Source organism: Ranitomeya imitator, chromosome 1 (genome assembly GCF_032444005.1).
Source record: "Ranitomeya imitator isolate aRanImi1 chromosome 1, aRanImi1.pri, whole genome shotgun sequence".
In the NCBI taxonomy this organism is placed as follows: domain Eukaryota; kingdom Metazoa; phylum Chordata; class Amphibia; order Anura; family Dendrobatidae; genus Ranitomeya; species Ranitomeya imitator.
This window is the reverse complement of record NC_091282.1, coordinates 1,116,552,752-1,116,577,574: the sequence shown is the minus strand read 5'-3', so window position 1 is coordinate 1,116,577,574 and position 24,823 is coordinate 1,116,552,752. Positions and strand designations below refer to the sequence as shown.

At 44.0% G+C, this 24,823-nt stretch overlaps 1 protein-coding gene across 6 annotated transcripts in view; it reads left to right on the top strand.

Annotated features, from left to right (window-relative positions):
- The window catches only part of MICU3 (mitochondrial calcium uptake family member 3), a 270,957-nt gene that overhangs the window by 211,393 nt on the left and 34,741 nt on the right, over positions 1-24,823 (top strand). For 4 of the 6 annotated variants that reach the window (XM_069744418.1, XM_069744420.1, XM_069744417.1 and 1 more), the window contains 3 exons: positions 2,169-2,264; positions 21,557-21,657; positions 22,709-22,880. In XM_069744418.1, the coding sequence (XP_069600519.1) occupies positions 2,169-2,264; positions 21,557-21,657; positions 22,709-22,880 (369 nt within the window). The remainder of the gene's footprint in view (positions 1-2,168; positions 2,265-21,556; positions 21,658-22,708; positions 22,881-24,823) is intronic. The other 2 variants (XM_069744421.1, XM_069744422.1) reach the window with 1 other exon arrangement.

Below are 24,823 nucleotides of genomic sequence, written 5' to 3'. Positions count from 1 at the left end.
TTAAAAATTTGGATTTCTAGAAAAAATACATTTTAAATAATGTTGGGATATCAGAAGACCCACAAATATGTCAAGGCAATGGGTGCTGACCATTTTGCCACCAATTACCATAGTTCTTTCATTCAGCAGCATATTCTCCCCAAGAAGCAAATCTTCATGGGAATATGATTACTGTAGCGCACAGCATACTGTGATCTCATAGCAGCCTGCTACAGATCTAAACTATGGCCAAGTTCATGGGCCCTACCTGTATGAACTACAAATGTTCATATAAAAAAATTGTAAACTAAAATTCAAGCAATTTTTGAATGACAGATAACCCTCTAAAGATGGTCTTTCAACATTTTTTACATGCTAAACTGTACATATCATGAAAATATGGCTGAAGATCTGAGCAAAACTTTTTTTATTTCAGAAATATTAGCTTTTAAAGTTTATATGCTAGTTTTATCAGATTATGTAATGACAAACAGCTCTGCTCCCCTCTCCAGGTCACACAGATCTCACTGTCAGAACCTATTGTGATTTCAAATGCAGGGGGAGAAGATCAGAGCTGACAGTGCTGTGAGATGAGAGCTGCAGTGTGTTACATGCACCGTTCTGCACCTATTCCTGGTACCAGGACATTATACCCTGATGCCTGGGGTAGATGCAGAATAAGTACAGTATTTAATAACATACAACTCTCCTCTCCTTCCCTAGCACTTCTACTGGCATTAATTGCCATCAGTGACATCTTTTTGTGACCTGGTTAGACACATCAGTCTCGTCATATCTCAATGAGAAAGCCTGTTCTAAGAGTCTCTGAAAACATTTTTCCCTGCATGACACTATCTTCTTATGATTGGGTGACATTATAAAGGGGTAAAGTAAACACCTTCAGAGCAAAATCTCTGCTAACACCCCCCGAGGTTGAAGGGGAAATAAGCATATAAACTTTACAAGCTAAGTTCTCTGCGACAGAGATGAAAAGTGATAAATACATTTTAAGATATTCAGCTGTTTTATCATGATGTGATCATATATTAACATGTAAAAAACCGAATGATAAATATTCTCTTTAAACAAGCAATTAAGTCCTTTGATCAGGACTACCCTAGCTGATATTTTCTATGGAGATAGCATATGGGCGTCATGTGGGGGGAACACCCATCTATGAGGTATAGTGAACTTGTTCCAGATCTGGCAAAAGATTGCCTTTGATGAGACAACCCCTTAAAACACTCCTTCTAAATCACTTTGCAGCATTGTACAGTATTGTTGTTCCGTGAGTGACCCATAAATAATATTATAGGCAGTTTATGCATATATTAGCACCACTTTTTGCATTGCTGCTTATATATAACACTAACATATCCCGCAGCACTTTAAAGAGAAGATCACCTATCCACAGTTTAGATTCCCTATCAGTATGTCTTTGGGGTTTGGAAGTTAAGTTGGACACTCAGAGAAACCCATGCAAACACGGGAACATACAAACTCCCTACGGATCTTGTCCTTGGTGGGATTTGAACCCAGGACAACAGTGCTGCAAAGCAACAGTGCTAACCACTGAGCCACCGTGCTACCCTTGTGTTATGCATACATTATATTATCCTGACAAATTTATAGCATTGCTATTACCGTATTATATATCCCACACTGGTCAATACAGAAATATGGTGTACATGTTTAATAACTTGGTACTAAATGTGAGGATAATTTAGTATTATTTAATTTTTAATCCTTAAAATGATTGTTCAGCCAAAGCAAATCATCGCCTATCCACAGGATCGGCGATAACTAGTTCATTGTTGGAGGTCCCAGCGCTGGGATCCGCACCAGTCGGCAGGACAGAGCACCTTTACCTCCATTGGAATGGAGCAGCAGTTTGCATACTCGACCTCTTCCCTATTCTCTCCCTATGGGGCTACCGAATGCTCCGCTCAGCTTCTTCCAGCCCCAAAGGGAAAACAACTCGCTGTGCCATTTTGTAATGGATGAAAATGTAACAGTCTGCCGAATGATGTGGGTCTCAGTAGTGGGACACCTGCCGATCAGCAAGGTTTCACTTATGCTGGTAGGCGATAATTTGTTTTAATGGGACAACCCAATTAAACATTGTACCGTTCCTGAAGTTGAATAAGTGTGTGTATTTCCAAGCATTTATCTTCTTGCAACCTCTGCAGGTATATAGAACAGATGCACAAGATCAGGCCTCCAGAAGCTATTGGGACACTCTGAGACGTGGCACAAGCCAAGCCCTCTTTTCAGACCTTGCAGAGGTACAAATAAACCTCTGGGCCAAGACACCTTACATCTCATTAGCCCTTCATTAACCTGCATCATCTGAGTTCTGCTTCATTGCTAGTTATGCATGTCACTGATGGCTCCTTCTCTTGCTTTTTCTTTTCTATTACATGTATATGTGATGTATTCATATGTGTTGTGTCTGAATATGCCATAATTATATACCAGGAGGTCAGAAGATGCGCCAGTACTAAGCTCTCTGAGTACAAGCTCAGGGGTTAGTGTACTCTGCACATTGATAGAAACCAGAGCGTATTGCCATTTAGACTCATGGTTATTCTTCCAGAATGTGATTCCTAATGTCCATATTATTACCTGGCATGTCCAAAAAATAGAGTAACTCTATGAATACATTCCTTTAGTCTTAATCTTGAAATATAAAACTGTAGCCCCAATTTTGATGGCTTCAGAGTTGAAACCACCTACCTTTCATCTCAGACTATTTCTGCACTGCTTCCTCTAGCAATTGCATATTGGAAAGTGTCGTATGGATTTCAGCTTCTTAAGTTGGCCATACATTTCAATAGATGTTGGCTGAGTACTTGTTTGGCCGACAGATATAGTCCTAACAATTTTCCTTTGCACCAGTATGTTTTATTTGGCCAAGCATGAATACAGTGTGTGCAGAATTATTAGGCAAGTTGTATTTTAGAGGATTATTTTTATTATTGATCAACAACTATGTTCTCAATCAACCCAAAAGACTCAAAAATATCTAAGCTTAATATTTTTGGAAGTTGGAGTGGGGTTTTTTAGATTTGGCTATCTTAGGAGGATATCTGTTTGTGCAGGTAACTATTACTGTGCAGAATTATTAGGCAACTTAATAAAAACCAAATATATTCCCATCTCACTTGTTTATTTTCACCAGGTAAACCAATGTAACTGCACAAAATTTAGAAATACCGTATATACTCGAGTATAAGCCGAGATTTTCAGCCCAAATTTTTGGGCTGAAAGTGCCCCTCTCGGCTTATACTCGAGTCAAGGTGGGTGGCAAGGTCGGCGGGTGAGGGCGCTGAGGTATACTTACCTAGTCCCAGCGATCCTGGCACTCCCCCTGCCGTCCCACGGTGTTCTGTGCTGCAGCTTCTTCCCCTCTTCAGCGGTCACGTGGGACCGCTGATTAGAGAAATGAATAGGCGGCTCCACCTCCCATAGGGGTGGAGCCGCGTATTCATTTCTCTAATCAGCGGTAACTGTGACTGCTGATAGAGAAAGAAGCTGCGGCACCGAAGACCGTGGGACAGGCAGAGGGAGCCGGACGTCGGGACCAGGTAAGTATCGCCTATTTACCTGTCCCCGTTCCAGCCGCCGGGCGCCGCTCCATCTTCCCGGCGCCGCTCCGTCTTCCCGGCGCCTCTGTGCTCTGACTGTTCAGGTCAGAGGGCGCGATGACGCATATAGTGTGCGCGGCGCCCTCTGCCTGATCAGTCAGCGCAGAGAGACGCCGGGACCGGACGCCGTAACGAGACGCCGGGAGCTGCAATCAAGAGAGGTGAGTATGGCTTTTTTTTTTTTTTTATTGCAGCAGCGGCACAGATTTATGTGGAGCATCTATGGGGCAGTATGAACGGTGCAGAGCACTATATGGGGCAGATATGGGGGCAGTATGAACGGTGCAGAGCACTATATGGGGCACAGATATGGGGGCAATATGAACGGTGCAGAGCATATATGGGGCACAGATATGGGGGCAGTATGAACGGTGCAGAGCACTATATGGGGCACAGATATGGGGGCAATATGAACGGTGCAGAGCATATATGGGGCACAGATATGGGGGCAATATGAACGGTGCAGAGCATATATGGGGCACAGATATGGGGGCAATATGAACGGTGCAGAGCATATATGGGGCACAGATATGGGGGCAATATGAACGGTGCAGAGCATATATGGGGCACAGATATGGGGGCAGTATGAACGCTGCAGAGCACTATATGGGGCACAGATATGGGGGCAGTATGAACGGTGCAGAGCACTATATGGGGCACAGATATGGGGGCAGTATGAACGGTGCAGAGCACTATATGGGGCACAGATATGGGGGCAGTATGAACGGTGCAGAGCACTATATGGGGCACAGATATGGGGGCAGTATGAACGGTGCAGAGCACTATATGGGGCACAGATATGGGGGCAGTATGAACGGTGCAGAGCATATATGGGGCACAGATATGGGGGCAGTATGAACGGTGCAGAGCACTATATGGGGCACAGATATGGGGGCAGTATGAACGGTGCAGAGCATATATGGGACACAGATATGGGGGCAGTATGAACGGTGCAGAGCATATATGGGGCACAGATATGGGGGCAGTATGAACGGTGCAGAGCATATATGGGGCACAGATATGGGGGCAGTATGAACGGTGCAGAGCACTATATGGGGCACAGATATGGGGGCAGTATGAATGGTGCAGAGCACTATATGGGGCACAGATATGGGGGCAGTATGAACGGTGCAGAGCACTGTATGGGGCACAGCTATAGGGGCAGTATGAACGGTGCAGAGCACTACATGGGGCACAGATATGGGGCAGTATGAACGGTGCAGAGCACTATATGGGGCACAGATATGGGGCAGTATGAACGGTGCAGAGCACTATATGGGGCACAGATATGGGGGCAGTATGAACGGTGCAGAGAATATATGGGGCACAGATATGGGGGCTGTATGAACGGTGCAGAGCACTATATGGGGCACAGATATAGGGGCAGTATGAACGGTGCAGAGCACTGGGGCACAGATATGGGGGCAATATGAACGGTGCAGAGCACTATATGGGGCACAGATATGGGGGCAGTATGAACGGTGCAGAGCACTATATGGGGGCAATATGAACGGTGCAGAGCATACAGGGCACAGATATGGGGCAATATGAACGGTGCAGAGCACTATATGGCACAGATATGGGGAAATATGAACGGTGCAGAGCACTATATGGCAGAGCTATGGGGAAATATGAACGGTGCAGAGCACTATATGGCACAGCTATGGGGAAATAATGAACGGTGCAGAGCACTATATGGCATAGCTATGGGGAAATAATGAACGGTGCAGAGCACTATATGGCACAGCTATGGGGAAATAATGATCTATTTTTATTTTTGAAATTCACCGGTAAATGCTGCATTTCCACCCTAGGCTTATACTCGAGTCAATAGGTTTTCCCAGTTTTTTGTGGCAAAATTAGGGGGGTCGGCTTATACTCGGGTCGGCTTATACTCGAGTATATACGGTAAACATTTCTGACATGCAAAAACAAAACCCCCCAAAATTAGTGACCAATATAGCCACCTTTCTTTATGATGACACTCAACAGCCTTCCATCCATAGATTCTGTCAGGTGCTTGATCTGTTTATGATCAACATTGCCACCACAGCCTCCCAGACACTGTTCCGAGAGGTGGACTCTTTTCCCTCCTCTAACGAAGGTGTTCCGAAACGCGCGTTGGGGCGGGCACTGGGACCCTCTACCTGCCAGCACTTGCCTGCATACTTTGGATGATGTATTCCTTATATTGATTTTACTGCGTTCATTATATGTCCATCTTTGCACTTTAGGCTCTATTATGAGCTGGGACGTGAGTGATTCATATGCGTCCTGTTTCTGTATTTATTTATGCAAGAAACTGTATATAGCCTTTTGGATACATCTATAACCCGTTATATTTATTGTTATTTCTAATACAGCATGTATGGTTGCCCAGTGCCCCTGTTGTGCTTTGTTTGGTGGCTATCCACTGCTGCCACCGTTTCTGTGCCTTCCACAATAAAGCATTTTACTGAAAGACCATAGGTTATTGTTTGGAATGTCTTTCCTCCCTGTTTGTTCTTGTAAGTGTTAATAACCGGTCTGACTCTTTGAATCCTGGGCAGATACTGTGTTTGGGCAAAAACTGGTAGCACTGTCTTGATATATTTATAAATTACCCCGATCATGAGTTTTTGTTCTCTGCCTCTTGTCACCTCTATTTTTATTCATTATTTTTATTCATGTTTTCCCTCCCTGTAGATCTCACATTTTATGAGGGACCAAAGGTTCTCTATGGGGTTCAGAATAGGTGAACAAGGGGGCCATGTCATTATTTTTTCTTCTTTGAGACCTTTACTGGCCAGCCACGCTGTGGAGTAGTTGGAGGCATGTGATGGAGCATTGTCCTGCATGAAAATCATGTTTTTCTTGAACGATACCGACTTCTTCCTGTACCACTGCTTGAAGAAGTTGTCTTCCAGAAACTGGCAGTAGGTCTGGGAGTTGAGCTTTACGCCATCCTCAACCTGAAAAGGTCCCACAAGTTCATCTTTGATGATACCAGCCCATACCAGTACCCCACCTCCACCCTGCTGGTGTCTGAGTCGGAGTGGAGCTCTCTGCCCTTTACTGATCCAGCCTCTGGCCCATCCATCTGGCCCATCAAGAGTCACTCTCTTCATCAGTCCATAAAACCTTTGAAAAGTCATTCTTAAGATATTTCTTGGCCCAGTCTTGACGTTTTATCTTATGTTTCTTGTTCAAAGGTGGTCATTTTTCAGCCTTCCTTACTTTGGCCATGTCCCTGACTATCGCACACCTTGTGCTTTTTGTTACTCCAGTAACGTTGCAGCTCTGAAATATGGCAAAACTAGTGGCAAATGGCATCTTGGCAGCTTCACTGTTGTGAATTCTGTGGCAGAGCTCCCTCCTGTGGTCACAAGTGGTACTTCGGCTGATTCTCTCTGTGAGCTTCCGTTGGTGGAGGAAAGTGGTACTGCGGCTTCTGAGTTTCCTTCCTGATGTGGTGAAGTCGTTAGGTGCTGCTCTATTTAACTCCACCTAGTGCTTTGATCCTGGCCTCCAGTCAATGTTCTAGTATTGGACCTGTTTCCTCCTGGATCGTTCCTGTGGCCTGCTGCTCTGCATAGCTAAGTTCCGCTTTGCTATTTTGTTTGCTGTTTTTCCTGTCCAGCTTGTCTATTTGTTTTTTTCTGCTTGCTGGAAGCTCTGGGACGCAGAGGGTGTACCTCCGTGCCGTTAGTTCGGTACGGAGGGTCTTTTTGCCCCCTTTGCGTGGTTTTTGTAGGGTTTTGTGTTGACCGCAAAGTTACCTTTCCTATCCTCGCTCTGTTCAGAAAGTCGGGCCTCACTTTGCTAAATCTATTTCATCTCTACGTTTGTCTTTTCATCTTAACTCACAGTCATTATATGTGGGGGCTGCCTTTTCCTTTGGGGTATTTCTCTGAGGCAAGGTAGGCTTATTTTCTATCTTCAGGCTAGCTAGTTTCTCAGGCTGTGCCGAGTTGCATAGGGAGCGTTAGGCGCAATCCACGGCTGCCTCTAGTGTGGTTGGAGAGGATTAGGGATTGCGGTCAGCAGAGTTCCCACGTCTCAGAGCTCGTTCTATGTTTTTGGGTTATTGTCAGGTCACTGTATGTGCTCTGACCTCTATGTCCATTGTGGTACTGAATTACCTTATCATAACAGTACTGGAGGCCCAAAGTACTAATGATTCTCAATAGAGGGAAAAAAGAAGTTCTGAGACCATTTTTTTTTCTCTGCACTGTGTTTTGCCTTTTTTTTCCCCTAGACATTTTGGTGGTTCAGGACACAGGTATAGCGATGGACATTAAAGGTCTGTCTTCATGTGTGGATCAGCTCACGGCAAGAGTACAAAATATTCAAGACTTTGTGGTTCAGAATTCTATTTTAGAACCGAGAATTCCTATTCCTGATTTGTTTTTTGGAGATAGAACTAAATTTCTGAGTTTCAAAAATAATTGTAAACTATTTCTAGCTTTGAAACCTCGCTCCTCTGGTGACCCAGTTCAACAAGTTAGGATCATTATTTCTTTTTTACGTGGCGACCCTCAGGACTGGGCATTTTCTCTTGCGTCAGGAGATCCTGCATCAAGTAATATCGATGCGTTTTTCCTGGCTCTCGGATTGCTGTACGATGAACCTAATTCAGTGGATCAGGCAGAGAAAAATTTGCTGGCTCTGTGTCAGGGTCAGGATGAGATAGAGGTATATTGTCAGAAATTTAGAAAGTGGTCCGTACTCACTCAATGGAATGAAGGTGCGCTCGCAGCTATTTTCAGAAAGGGTCTCTCTGAAGCCCTTAAGGATGTCATGGTGGGATTTCCTATGCCTGCTGGTCTGAATGAGTCTATGTCTTTGGCCATTCAGATCGGTCGACGCTTGCGTGAGCGTAAATCTGTGCACCATTTGGAGGTATTACCTGAGCTTAAACCTGAGCATATGCAGTGCAATAGGACTTTGACCAGAGTTGAACGGCAAGAACACAGACGTCTGAATGGGCTGTGTTTCTACTGTGGTGATTCCACTCATGCTATCTCTGATTGTCCTAAGCGCACTAAGCGGTTCGCTAGGTCTGCCACCATTGGTACGGTACAGTCAAAATTTCTTCTGTCCGTTATCTTGATCTGCTCTTTGTCATCGTATTCTGTCATGGCATTTGTGGATTCAGGCGCTGCCCTGAATTTGATGGACTTGGAGTATGCTAGGCGTTGTGGGTTTTTCTTGGAGCCCTTGCAGTGTCCTATTCCATTGAGAGGAATTGATGCTACGCCTTTGGCCAAGAATAGGCCTCAGTACTGGACCCAGCTGACCATGTGCATGGCTCCTGTACATCAGGAGGTTATTCGCTTTCTGGTGTTGCATAATCTGCATGATGTGGTCGTGTTGGGGTTGCCATGGCTACAAGTCCATAATCCAGTATTAGATTGGAAATCCATGTCTGTGTCCAGCTGGGGTTGTCAGGGGGTACATGGTGATGTCCCATTTCTGACTATTTCGTCATCCACCCCTTCTGAGGTTCCAGAGTTCTTGTCTGATTACCGGGATGTGTTTGATGAGCCCAAGTCCGATACCCTACCTCCGCATAGGGATTGTGATATCGATTTGATTCCTGGTAGTAAATTCCCAAATGGTCGACTGTTTAATTTGTCTGTGCCTGAGCACGCCGCTGTGCGGAGTTATGTGAAGGAGTCCTTGGAGAAGGGGCATATTCGCCCGTCATCGTCGCCATTAGGAGCAGGGTTCTTTTTTGTAGCCAAGAAGGATGGTTCGCTGAGACCTTGTATAGATTACCGCCTTCTAAATAAGATCACGGTTAAATTTCAGTACCCCTTGCCGTTGTTATCTGATTTGTTTGCTCGGATTAAGGGAGCTAGTTGGTTCACCAAGATAGATCTTCGTGGTGCGTATAATCTTGTGCGTATTAAGTGAGGCGATGAATGGAAAACTGCATTTAATACGCCCGAGGGCCATTTTGAGTATCTAGTAATGCCATTCGGACTTGCCAATGCTCCATCAGTGTTTCAGTCCTTTATGCATGACATCTTCCGAGAGTACCTGGATAAATTCCTGATTGTGTACTTGGATGACATTTTGATCTTCTCGGATGATTGGGAGTCTCATGTGAAGCAGGTCAGAACGGTGTTTCAGGTCCTGCGTGCTAATTCTTTGTTTGTGAAGGGATCAAAGTGTCTCTTTGGTGTTCAGAAGGTTTCATTTTTGGGGTTCATCTTTTCCCCTTCTACTATCGAGATGGACCCTGTTAAGGTCCAAGCCATCCATGATTGGACTCAGCCGACATCTCTGAAAAGTCTGCAAAAGTTCCTGGGCTTTGCTAATTTTTATCGTCGCTTCATCTGCAATTTTTCTAGTATTGCTAAACCATTGACCGATTTGACCAAGAAGGGTGCTGATGTGGTCAGTTGGTCTTCTGCTGCTGTGGAAGCTTTTCAAGAGTTGAAGCGTCGTTTTTCTTCTGCCCCTGTGTTGTGTCAACCAGATGTTTCGCTTCCATTCCAGGTCGAGGTTGATGCTTCTGAGATTGGAGCAGGGGCTGTTTTGTCGCAGAGAAGTTCTGATTGCTCGGTGATGAAACCATGCGCCTTCTTTTCCAGGAAGTTTTCGCCTGCTGAGCGAAATTATGATGTGGGCAATCGAGAGTTGCTGGCCATGAAGTGGGCATTCGAGGAGTGGCGTCATTGGCTTGAAGGAGCTAAGCATCGCGTGGTGGTCTTGACTGATCATAAGAACTTGACTTATCTCGAGTCTGCCAAGCGGTTGAATCCTAGACAGGCTCGTTGGTTGCTGTTTTTTGCCCGTTTTGACTTTGTGATTTCGTACCTTCCGGGCTCTAAAAATGTGAAGGCGGATGCTCTGTCTAGGAGTTTTGTGCCCGACTCTCCGGGTTTATCTGAGCCGGCGGGTATCCTCAAAGAGGGAGTAATTGTGTCTGCCATCTCCCCTGATTTGCGGCGGGTGCTGCAAAAATTTCAGGCTAATAAACCTGATCGTTGCCCAGCGGAGAAACTGTTTGTCCCTGATAGGTGGATGAATAAAGTTATCTCTGAGGTTCATTGTTCGGTGTTGGCTGGTCATCCTGGAATCTTTGGTACCAGAGAGTTAGTGGCTAGATCCTTTTGGTGGCCATCTCTGTCGCGGGGTGTGCGTTCTTTTGTGCAGTCCTGTGGGATTTGTGCTCGGGCTAAGCCCTGCTGTTCTCGTGCCAGTGGGTTGCTTTTGCCCTTGCCGGTCCCGAAGAGGCCTTGGACACGTATCTCTATGGATTTTATTTCAGATCTTCCCGTCTCTCAAAAGATGTCAGTCATTTGGGTGGTCTGTGATCGCTTCTCTAAGATGGTCCATTTGGTACCCTTGTCTAAATTACCTTCCTCCTCTGATTTGGTGCCATTGTTCTTCCAGCATGTGGTTCGTTTGCATGGCATTCCAGAGAATATCGTTTCTGACAGAGGTTCCCAGTTTGTTTCGAGGTTTTGGCGAGCCTTTTGTGGTAGGATGGGCATTGACTTGTCTTTTTCCTCGGCTTTCCATCCTCAGACTAATGGCCAGACCGAACGAACCAATCAGACCTTGGAAACATATCTGAGATGCTTTGTTTCTGCTGATCAGGATGACTGGGTGTCCTTTTGGCCTTTGGCTGAGTTCGCCCTTAATAATCGGGCCAGCTCGGCTACCTTGGTTTCGCCGTTTTTCTGCAACTCTGGGTTCCATCCTCGTTTCTCTTCAGGGCAGGTTGAGTCTTCGGACTGTCCTGGTGTGGATACTGTGGTGGACAGGTTGCAGCAGATTTGGACTCATGTAGTGGACAATTTGACCTTGTCCCAGGAGAAGGCTCAACGTTTCGCTAATCGCAGACGCTGTGTGGGTCCCCCACTTCGTGTTGGGGATTTGGTTTGGTTATCTTCTCGTCATATTCCTATGAAGGTTTCCTCTCCTAAGTTTAAACCTCGTTTCATTGGTCCGTATAGGATTTCTGAGGTTCTTAATCCTGTGTCTTTTCGTCTGACCCTTCCAGATTCTTTTTCCATACATAATGTATTCCATAGGTCATTGTTGCGGAGATACGTGGCACCTATGGTTCCATCTGTTGATCCTCCTGCCCCGGTTTTGGTGGAGGGGGAGTTGGAGTATATTGTGGAGAAGATTTTGGATTCTCGTGTTTCAAGACGGAAACTCCAGTATCTGGTTAAGTGGAAGGGTTATGCTCAGGAAAATAATTCCTGGGTCTTTGCCTCTGATGTCCATGCTCCCGATCTTGTTCGTGCCTTTCATATGGCTCATCCTGGTCGTCCTGGGGGCTCTGGTGAGGGTTCGGTGACCCCTCCTCAAGGGGGGGGTACTGTTGTGAATTCTGTGGCAGAGCTCCCTCCTGTGGTCACAAGTGGTACTTCGGCTGATTCTCTCTGTGAGCTTCCGTTGGTGGAGGAAAGTGGTAATAATAATAATAATAATCTTTATTTTTATATAGCGCTAACATATTCCGCAGCGCTTTACAGTTTTGCACACATTATCATCACTGTCCCCGATGGGGCTCACAATCTAGATTCCCTATCAGTATGTCTTTGGAATGTGGGAGGAAACCGGAGTGCCCGGAGGAAACCCACGCAAACACGGAGAGAACATACAAACTCTTTGCAGATGTTGTCCTGGATGGGATTAGAACCCAGGACCCCAGCGCTGCAAGGCTGCTGTGCTAACCACTGCGCCACCGTGCCGTGGTACTGCGGCTTCTGAGTTTCCTTCCTCAGGTGATGTGGTGAAGTCTTTAGGTGCTGCTCTATTTAACTCCACCTAGTGCTTTGATCCTGGCCTCAAGTCAATGTTCTAGTATTGGACCTGTTTCCTCCTGGATCGTTCCTGTGGCCTGCTGCTCTGCATAGCTAAGTTCCGCTTTGCTATTTTGTTTGCTGTTTTTTCTGTCCAGCTTGTCTATTTGTTTTTTTCTGCTTGCTGGAAGTTCTGGGACGCAGAGGGTGTACCTCCGTGCCGTTAGTTCGGTACGGAGGGTCTTTTTGCCCCCTTTGCGTGGTTTTTGTAGGGTTTTGTGTTGACCGCAAAGTTACCTTTCCTATCCTCGCTCTGTTCAGAAAGTCGGGCCTCACTTTGCTAAATCTGTTTCATCTCTACGTTTGTCTTTTCATCTTAACTCACAGTCATTATATGTGGGGGCTGCCTTTTCCTTTGGGGTATTTCTCTGAGGCAAGGTAGGCTTATTTTCTATCTTCAGGCTAGCTAGTTTCTCAGGCTGTGCCGAGTTGCATAGGGAGCGTTAGGCGCAATCCACGGCTGCCTCTAGTGTGGTTGGAGAGGATTAGGGATTGCGGTCAGCAGAGTTCCCACGTCTCAGAGCTCGTTCTATGTTTTTGGGTTATTGTCAGGTCACTGTATGTGCTCTGACCTCTATGTCCATTGTGGTACTGAATTACCTTATCATAACCCTTCACGCTTGATTTTCCTCAGTTCATCGGCAGTTATTTTGCGCCTTTTTTGCCCAACACGCTTCTTGCGAGCCTGTTGGCTATTTGCCATGAAACGCTTGATTGTTCGGTGACCACGCTTCAAAAGTTTGGAAATTTTAAGACTGCTGCATCCCTCTGCAAGACATCTCACAATTTTGGACTTTTCAGAGCCCGTCAAATCTCTCTTCTGACCCATTTTGCCAAAGAAAAGGAATTTGCCTAATAACTAATCACACCTTATATAGGGTTTTGATGTCATTAGACAACACCCCTCCTCATTACGGAGATGCAAATCACCAGATTTATTTAATTGGTAGTTCGCTCTCAAGCCTGAACAGCTTGGAGTAGGACAACATGTATAAAAAGTATCATGTGATCAAAATACAACTTGCCTAATAATTCTGCACACAGTGTATGTTATTAATGGAGAGAGGGGAGAAAGCCTCACACAGACACCTATGGTGGTGGCTTACCTCCCATGACAGCAAAGAATCAATCATGTCAGCATTCAACTGTCCTGACAGACCAACCATTGGCCGAGCAATTCATAAATATTAGTTGGTTGTCTGCTTTCAGCCCATGTCAAGGCCCCATAAACATTAAATTAACATCACCGGAACCCACCAATATCTAAGGGTTCAGCCACCAGTCTAATGTGTATGGGGTACCCTGACAGGTAGTTGCCTGGGACAAGAATTCGGCATGTCTGATTTTGGACTGCTGAACCTTTTGCAATTTATGATATAAACAGCTGCCTGATATTTCTGACAGAAGCTTTCTCATAGAGAACACAGAAGGTCTTGGCAAAGGAACTGCTCTCGTGTATTGAAAATAGTGATGGACAAGTGTGCTCGTTACTCGAGGTTTCCGAGCATGCTCGGGTGTTCTCCAAGTATTTTGGGCTGCTAGACAGCCTGAATACATGTGGGCATTCCCTAACAAACAGGCAATCCCTGCATGTGTTCAGGTTGTCTAACAGCCGCAAATCATGCAGCTGCGGCAACTCAAACATAACCTCCGAGCACGCCCAAAATACTCGGAGAACACCCGAGCATGCTCGAAAATCTCGAGTAATGAACACACTTGCTCATCACTAATTGGAAAGTCGGGCAAGGTATCTGCCTTCCAAACGATGGTTCGGCCAACAACGGTCTAGAAGGTGAATGGTGCCTTAATCCAATGGGTATGGCCACCTTTATGTTTGAAAAAACAATTTTTCCAATGCACTAAAAGATCTCATCTCAGCTGAATGTTAAATATTATATGTAGCTCAGGATCAGTGCAATATAAGTAACAAAGTGTATTTATAGAATTACTCAAGGATAGAATCCGTTTAATCACTGTGTGTTTGTTAAATGCATTTATCATTAATTTATTTTTTGTTTTTCTGTTCTATGTCCTCTCTTGGTAACTTCTGAAGTATTTTCACATTCTGTGACAAAAATCTCAAGATTTTCAAAAGTCAGACTTAATAATCTTTATATATTAATTGTAAGATGAAAATGGTTTTCCCATGAATAAAGTAAATTTTGATCAATAAATCTTGGAATAATTGTAAGTTACACAATTGGATGTGTTAAATGTTCCTGTGCTGAGATAATCTTAATAAATGGGACCCTCCTTTTTACTGTGTTATGACTGCTTATACAGAGTTGCCCAAGTTCATACAACAGCTCCTGTCCACGGGGGGAGCATAAGTCAAGTATAATAAGTGAGTATAAAGATGAAACAGAAGGTGCTTACATCTGCTGCTCTCTAAGGTAACACGTTTCCCTGTCTGAGAAAGCACATTTCCCTGCCTGTTTTGTCACAGGAGTGTTTCTGTCATGTCTCCAGACCCTCTAAGCTCATAAATCAAGTCAGTGATAAAGGAGCTCTAGTGGGCCGCTGAGCTTATATGTCACTGACTTAATTTTATGATGAGCTCACAGGACTGGTGGCGCTGCAGAAACCCTCACTCCTGTGATTAGAAACCTGCAATATTTTTGAGGCAGGGAAATGTGTTATTTTAGAAGGTAGCAGTTGTGAGCCTGTTCTGTTTTCTCTGTATACAAACTTATCATAAGAGACTTATGCTTCTTCCCCTGGCCAGGAACTGTAATATGTGCCAACCATGAACTGGAGCAGCTGTACATTATCGGACACAGCCATTACACAGTACATAGCAGGAGCACTTTTATGAGATTATCTCAGCACAGGAACGTATTTTATTAACGCATCCAATTTTGGAGCCTATTAATACTCCAAGAACTGTGAATTAATATGTAACTTGTAGGAAAACCCCTTTAAGTTTAGATCCTGGTGAGATAAAAAATGAATAGAATATTTGGCTGAAACCAAACGCATGAAAAACTGAATTAAAAATTAACCATGTGATCAAGGCATTAATAGAATAAATGGAAATAATAAGGAAATGGGGAAGAATTGCTAAACAAAATGCTCCAGAGTTTTGACAGTTTTCAAAAGTGTCTGGAAAGAAGGATATGCTAGAAATGTGGCAGCCTTATAAATAGCACACAACATTGCCAATGGACATAGTGTAAGGAGAGAACTGTCTACAGCAGACATCATTGTGATAAATTTGGAGCAGATTAAACTATAGACTTCTAAATTGTAACTTTAGGGACACATTAATCTGCCTCAGTGTGTGCAAAGTTACATGTGAGGATGAGACATGGACCGATTGAGCTACCTAATGTGCCAGTGCCTTAGCTAATAAAATCCAATTGTCACGTTTTTGCTTTGAACTACAAGCTTAGTAAAATAATTTACATTTGCCCAGGATATCTCAGTGCCAGGCAGATTGCTATTCAATCCCTCATTTGTTTGAGCAATTTGCTCTTCTTATGATCAGTCATATGAAATTTCTGGACATATAGGTAATTCTCATGTTTCTAAGTTATCCCCAGTGCATGGGATAGTGAGTAACTTCCCGATCCTTTGGGGTCTGAATGCTGGGTTCCCACCGATCCCATGAACCAGGGGTCTTCAGAGACCCTTGTGAATGGAGTGCAGGTTGATCATTTGCACTTCTGTTCCATTCATTTGTACAGGAGTGCCAAAGACCAGCGGCGTGCAACACTCGACTATCTCCGGCAGTATCATTAACAATGGATCGTCAATCTGCTTGATCAACCACCACTCCATTCAGACAGGGCTATTCAGAGCCCTGGTTCTTTGGCTTGATGGGGCACCTGGCAGTCTGACCGCCAACAACCGGAAAGTTATGCCCTACTACTGTGGCTTGCCAAAGTTTCCCCTCCCCCCTACCCTTGGCTTTTTACATTACAACCTGTGTTTAAATAATTTTTTTATTAGATTTGGGTGTGATGCATCAGCAGTAAATAGTCCTGGTTGTGAAGAGAAATTAGAAAAATATAGGCAAAAATTAAATACTAGATAAAATATGTGAAAATTGGCATGTGTAAATGTATTCAACCCTTTTGCTACGAAACCCCTACAAAATTCTGGTGCAAGTAATTACTTTCATAAGTCACATGTTTAGTGAAAGGATGTCCACCTGTGTGCAATGGTTGTCACATGGTTTGTTGGTATATACACACTTTTTTTGAAGGCCAACAGAGGCTGCAACACCATTGAGCAAGAGGCACAACAAACCAAATAACACCATGAAGACCAAGAAGCTCTCAAAATAAGTTATTGACAAAGTTGTGGAGAAGTACAAGTCAGGGTTGGGTTATAAAAAAAATAGCTCAATCTCTGATGATTTCCTAAAGCACCATCAAATCCATTATCATCAAATAGAAGGATCAAGGTACCACAACAAACCTGCCACGAGAGGGCCACCCAACAAAACTCTCAGCCCAGGGAAGGAGGGCATTAATCGGAACGGTAGCACAGAGATGAAAGGTAACTCTAAACAGAGGTGTATCTAGGGTTTCTGACACCTGGGGCAAGAGTTCATTTTGGTGCCCCTCCCAGCACACATGCGATCTGCACACTTTGCCATGTACCCACGAGCTCCTCTCCCTAATGCTCTCAATGTTCATTAAATCCCCCCATCTCCACTCCAAATCTCCCCACACACATTAAATCCCCCCATTCCCCACACAGTCCCTCATCATCCCCATCTCCTCATCCCCCCACAGCCCCTCATCAACCCCCTCAGCCCCTCATCAACCCCCCACAGCCCCTCATCAACCCCATCTCCCGCTCAGCACCTCATCACCTCCACACAGCCCCTCATCATCCCCTCATTCCCCACACAGCCCCTCATCATCCCCCCATTCACCACACAGCCCCTCATCACTCCCCCATTCCCCACACAGGCCCCCATCATCCCCCCAATTTTAGGCCACGCCTCTGACCACACCCATTTCACAATTAGTCATGCCCCAACCACACCCATTTAGCACTGCTGATCACAATGTTTCATAAACAATAATTATAAACAAAAAAATATGGCCACACAGTGCTCCATACTGTATAATGGCCACACATGATGCTCCATACTGTATAATGGCCCCAAATGATGCTGAGTACAATGTACTGGCCCTACGCGATGCTCCATACAGTATAATGGGCCCACATGATGCTGCATACTGAATTATGGCCACACATGATGCTCCATACTGTATAATGGCCCCATATGATGTTCCATACTTTATAATGGCCACACATGATGCTCCGCTCCGTACACCTCGTACACACACGACTCCGCTCCGTACATCTCATACACACGCGGCTCCACTCTGTACACCTTGTACACACACACAACTCTGCTCCATAGAGCTTTCACACGCTGCTCCGATCCGTACACCTCTTACACACACAGCTCCTCTCCGTACACCTCTTACACGCACGGCTCCGCTCCATACACCTTTCACACGCTGCTCCGATCCGTAGACTTCGTACACACACAGCTGCGCTCCATACACCTCATACACATGGCTCCGTACACTTCTTACACGACTCCGCTCCATACACCTTTCACACGGTGCTCCGATCCATACACCTCATACACACACGGCTCTGCTACATCCACACTGTAAACACCTCCTGACCTCATACATACGCTTACCCTCGTCCAGCGCCATGACAACCAGCAGGCAGTGTCAGGCTTAGCTTAATGTCAGGCTTTACAAGGCTGCAGCACCCAATGAGGCTCAATTGCATGTGAATTATTGGTGAGGCTGCCAGTGGGGAAAAATGACAAGCCACATTAATTAGCCCTCTCCCAGGGAGCTGCTGCTGCTCCTCCTCCTCCAGCATTCACTGGACTGTGACATCGACTACTGATGATAGTCCCTCTGCAATCACAGCACTGAGCAGCCGAGGCCAGTTACAGAGGAGGAAGCCTGTGATGAGTCTCCATCCCACCCTGCTCAGCCCCACTCATTCCACACAGGATTACCCAGGCATTAGCTCCACTGCTGCTTACACTGGCACCCGTTCGGCAGGTAAGCTGTTACTAACTACAGTTACGTACCTCAAATGCCCTCTGTCTCTGAGCTGTACTGCACTGCATGGGGAAGGGGCGTCGCCTAACACAAGGGGGCATGTCGGCAGCTTCTGCTGTCTGCGGGAAACAGAGCGTCCCGTGCGAGAGTGCGGGGCAAAGGCTCAAAACCGCAATGCAATGCAATGCAATTGAATACTAGGAGACGGCGTGCTGCAGCTTCTCTGTGCTGGCTATCAGCTTGATAGCACAGAGAACAGCCGACTCCCAGTCCGGGGGGTGGCAGAATGCAGCTGCTGGGGAGACAATGCGGACCCCCGCATTAGGCGGCCCGACTGCGCCCCCCTGCCAGCTGCAACCGGGGCACATGCCCCGGCTGACCCCCCCCCCATCCCTAGATACGCCACTGACTCTAAAGGAGCTGCAGAGTTCCCAAGCAGAGATTGGAGAATATGTACATATGACTATCATAAGCCATACACTCCATAGAGGTGACCTTTATGGAAGAATGGGTAGAAAAAGCCTTTTCTTACACACAAAAATTGTAACCCGCATTTTTAGTTTGCCCACAGACATGTAGAGAAAGGTGTTGTAGTCAGATGAGACCAAAATTTAACCTTTTAGCCACCTATCATGGCTCATCACCCCAAGAACACCATCCTCACAGTGAAACATGGTGATGGCAGCATCATGCTGTGGAGATGTTTTTCAGCAGCAGAGACAGGGAAAATAGTTACAGTCGAGGGGAAGATTGATGGTGTTAAAATACAGGGATATTCTTGGGCAAAACCTGTTCAGTCTGTCAGTGATTTGAGACTGGGACAGAGGTTACCCTTCCAAAAAGACAGTGACTCAAAGCATACTGCTAAGGCAACACTCGAGTGGTTTAAGGGGAAATGTGGAAATGTTTTGGCGGGGCCTAGTCAAAGACAAGACCTTAATTCAGTTGGGGAATCTATGGTCAGACTTGAAGATTGCTTTTCACCAGAGGAAACCATCTAACTTCTAGGATCTGGAGCAGTTTTAGGCAAAAATCCCATTGACTTGCAGCTGTAATTGGGCTCTGCAAAGTACTGACTTTAGGAGGGTGAACAGTTATGCTTCCTGAAGTTTTCAGTTATTTTGTCCTGTTTGTTGTTTGCTTCACAAAAAAAGAAAACCAGATGTTCAGTTGTAGACATATTCTTGACATGAACTGATGCAAACCCTAAAAAAAACAGTGAAATTCCTGATTGTGAGGTAGCAAAGCACAAAAAATGCCAATGATATGAATAATTTCACAAGCCACTGTACATGAATGGCGATAACTTACACACTTGAGAATACCCCATAAACACCTTATAAAGGCACGTTCTAATAATATATAAGCTTATATTTGCAGGTCACCTATTTGCATTTATTTTATTAGATGCTTTACATTATTGCAGTAGCATATAAAAGTTTGGGCACTCCTGTTCAAAATTACTGCTATTGTGAACAGTTAAACAAGTTGAAGATGAAATTATCTCTAAAAAGGCTAAATTTAAAAGGTGACACATATCCTTTGTATTTTAGTCAAAAACATATATATTGTCATTTTTTACATTTTAAAAATTACAAAAAGGAAAATATGCCAATGTAAAGGTTTGGGTAACCTTGGAGATTTGTGTGCTTAGATCACTTTGACCAAGCTTTCAGACCTTAATTAGCCTGGGAGAGTTATGGCTTCTTCACTATCATCGTTCGGAAAGGCCAGGTGATGTAAATTTCCTAGCTTTGTAAAAACCCAGCCTCCTCCATGTGCCAAAAAACAGCAGCCATGGGTTATTCTAATCAGTTGCCTAGCACTCTGAAAATAAAAATGGTGGAGCCCCACAAAGCAGGACAAGGCTATAAGAAAATAGCAAAGTATTTTCAATTTGCCCTGTCCTCAGTTGGAAATGTAATTAAAAAATGTCAGTTAAGAGGAACAGTGAAGGTCAAGATGATGTCTGGAAGGCCAAGCAAAATTTCAGTGAGAGCTGTTCGTAAGATTGCTAGAGAAGCAAATCAGAACCCCTGCTTGACTGCAAAAGACCTTTAAAAAAATTTGCATACTCTGGAGTTGTGGTACACTGTTCAACTATTAAGAGACACCTGCACACCTATGGCCTTCATAGAAGAGTCCTCAGAAGATAAACTCTCCTGCGTCCTCACCATAAAATTCAGTGTCAAAAGCATGCAAATCAACATCTAAACAAGCCTGATGAATTCTGGAATCAAGTCCTGTGTGGAGAAAAAAGGGCACAGAATTTCAAGGAAAGAACATCTCACCATCCATTTTGCATGGGAGTGGATCACTCATGCTTTGAAGTTGTGTTGCAGCTACTGGCAGAGGGAACATTTCACAGGTAGAGGGACGAATGGATTAAATGGAATTTTAAACAAATTCTGGATGCAGACATAACACCATCAAGAAGAAAGCAGAAGTTGAAAAGAGGATGGATTCTACAAATGGATAATGATCCTAATCACATGACAAAATCCACAATAGATTACCTCAGCTTTCAGGCGCAAGCTGAAAGTTTTACAATGGCCCTCACAGTCCCCTGATCTGAACATCATTGAAAATCTATGGCTAGACTTCAAAATAGCAGTGTATGCAAGATGACCCAGGAATCTCACAGAACTGGAAGAATATTCCAAAGAAGAATGGCTGAAAATCCTTCAAATAAGAACTGAAAGACTCTTGGCTGGCTACAAAAAGCATTTACAAGCTGTGATACTTGCAAAAGGGGTTGCTACTGGGTACTTATCATGCAGGGTGCCCAAACTTCTGCATTGGCGCATTTTCCTTTTTGTAATTTTTAAAATGTTAAAGATGAAAATATATTTTTTTTTGCCTAAGATGCAAAGGAAATGTGTCATCTTTAACTTTAGCCCTTTTAGAGATCATTTCATCTTCAAATTGCTTAACTGTTCGCAATAACAATAATTTTGACCAGGGGAGCCCAAACTTTTACATGCCAGAGTATAATCGATATATTTTACATTGCATGGTGCCTCTCGATCTGGCCATTTACACAATGTAATGTATCTTCCCTATGAAGGGTGCTGATGAGCTTACCAGTTCCATGATACATACTACGCTGCTTGTGCACTTTTTTGGGAAGAAAGGAAAAATTGAACTTAACTTTGAAGACTTTTATCGGTAAGTCACTTTGATATTGATTATTATATGCAGTTAGTTAAATTATATGTTGATGTAACATAAGCTGTATTCTTCCTAAATAATAACCCCACCATTCAGTCACCTGTAATCATAATACAGTTTCTAAATATGATTATGACGAAAGATAAGACACATAACCTACAAACAGCAAGCTGCAGATCCCACAAGCATGTACCACAGAACATAAGAGCAATACATCATTATTGTATAACATTTCGTCATGGGACACAGAGCAAAGATAAAAAACAAAACATGTAAAAAAAAACATGGACCACACTACACCAACATAAAACCATGGAAAAGAAAATAAATACACAAAACAATGGAACACAACAAAAATAAATGATGCAGGAGTCCTTGACAGAACTAAAATGGAACACAACACCTAACTCTGGACAAGTGAACTTATTAATGCACAAAATATGGCACACAGGTCATACATACAACAAACATGGAAGCAGATACCAACAATGATGCTTCGAATTTATGAAGAGGTACATGCCTCCTAATGAATTAGGTGCATCTTATAAGTGCCGTACTTTCCCAGAAATGTTGCTCTTTCAGGGACTGGAGGACATTTCTGGCATAATTTATGCCACAACAATGGTGTAACTTTTGCCCTGTGGGTTTCACCACGCCCCGTTGAACCTTCGCCATGACCCATCTGGCCCCAGTTCCTTTTATTTTAACAAATCTGTCATGGATGGGTGTAATAAAGCAAAAAGTCATACAATGTTTATCTTCAAGTTGTCAATTTTGTGACATTTGAAGGCGTTTTATGCCGGAATTCTCACAAAAACACAGTCATGAATCGGCCCTTTATATTGATGTTTAGATCAGACATACAGTACTTTTGTAGCATGGAGATTGTTTCATTGGCAGGTCTGATTTTTCACTTGCCCTGCAATGGCTAAAATATGGATGAAAATTGCGATTGTGCAACCCATTCATCCCTTCGATTCTTTCAAGCTTTTTCAAAGCATGTAGAAAATGAAATGCACCCGTTTTCCCTTTTTTATATCTGTTATAGGTTTATGGATAACCTCCAGACTGAGGTACTTGAAATTGAGTTCCTTTCCTATTCTAAAGGCATGAGTACAATCAGTGAAGAAGATTTTGCCCGCATTCTCTTACGATACACAAATGTCGAAAACACATCAAGCTACTTGGAGAATGTGCGCTTCAGGATTCCAGAAGAAAAGGTAATTTTGTACAATGATCGGGTCCATTCATAAGTAAATGAAAAAAAAAAATTAAAAAATTCTAATTGTGACAGCAACATTTCTAAATTGTTAAGAAAAGTTCTATAATTTGTGTGTACTGACACGACCATTGCTTCTTTATTAGTTTGTTTTTTTTAAACTTTGGAAATTACAATTACAGTAAATGCAATTCTTATTATAACACAGGGGGGGTATTTATACCAGAAATCATAATATGTCGTAACTCGACAGTTTCACAAAAATATTAGGAGTTTTGGTGTTTACATGCCAATCCCGGCCAGCTACGCCCATATGGTCACTTCAAATCCATCGTAAGTTACTCCACCAAAGTGGCATAACTTATTTATCTCTTTAGATATACAGGTTAAAGTGGCTCTTGATGATACAGTTGTTTTTGCCATCAGGGATGGTGAAAGGAATACAGGCATACATTGGGGACAATTCTGTATCCGCTTTAGTCATAAACATGAAACAAGCTTGATGGTTAAAGAGTTTTACAAAAGGCCACAAGCTTGGTGGTTTAAGCAGTCTTACAAGAGGCAATCATTTGGTATAAACACTTGATATTTCTAAAAACATTAGGATTTGCACTAGCACTGTCCATGTGTCACTCTCAATGCAGCCCAGCGTACCTCAGAACTTCCCCCTCTAAATTACCTTTCTTCAGCCTAACGTGTCTGTCAGTCTTGGCACTCATATGGCCTACTGTTTTTGTTATCACGTATCAATCCCTCACACCCAGGCACCAGTGTACTTGGCCTTTTTGGGCAGATACTTTCACAATGTTGGCGGGTGCACTGTTCACTCACTCAGGAGTAAATGTCCCTCCATGTGGCCCTTTCTATAGCCATGGGGTAGCACACCATATACAGTGGATATAAAAAGTTTAGACCCTCCTGTTGAAATGCTAATGTTAAAAGGTTTTTGATATGTAAAAAAATTATACAGAGAAGAATAATTTCAGAACTTTTTCCATCTTTGCTTTCGCCCATAAAAAGACCATGGCATTACATATACCATGGAACACTTAACCCCTTAATCCCATATGACGTACTATCCCGTCGAGGTGCCCTGGGACTTAATTCCCAGTGACAGGATAGTACGTCATATGTGATCGGCCGCGCTCACGGGGGGAGCACGGCCGATCGCGGCCGGGTGTCAGCTGACTATCGCAGCTGACATCCGGCACTATGTGCCAGGAGCGGTCACGGACCGCCCCCGGCACATTAACTCCCGGCACACCGCGATCAAACATGATCGCGATGTGCCGGCGGTACAGGGAAGCATCGCACAGGGAGGGGGCTCCCTGCGTGCTTCCCTGAGACGAGCGGTACACGGTGATGTACTCACCGTGTACCGAGCGTCTTCTCCCTGCAGTCCCCGGATCCAAAATGGCCGCGGGGCTGCATCCGGGTCCTGCAGGGAGCACTTCCGGGTCGCCTGCAGGCACTTGGTAACGCTGCAGCGATGAATGAGATCGCCGATCTTACAGAGTGCTGTGCAAACTGTAAGATCGGCGATCTGTGATGTCCCCCCCCTGGGACAAAGTAAAAAAGTGAAGAAAAAAAATTTCCACATGTGTAAAAAAAAAAAAAAATTACTAAATAAATAAATAAAAAAATAAAAATTATTCCCATAAATACATTTCTTTATCTAAAAAAAAAAAAAAAAAAACAATAAATGTACACATATTTAGTATCGCCGCGTCCGTAACGACCCGACCTATAAAACTGTCCCACTAGTTAACCCCTTCAGTGAACACCGTAAGAAAAAAAAAGAGCCAAAAAACAACGCTTTATTATCGTACCGCCAAACAAAAAGTGGAATAACACGCGATCAAAAAGACGGATATAAATAACCATGATACCGCTGAAAACGTCATCTTGTCCCGCAAAAAACGAGCCGCCACAAAGCATAATAAG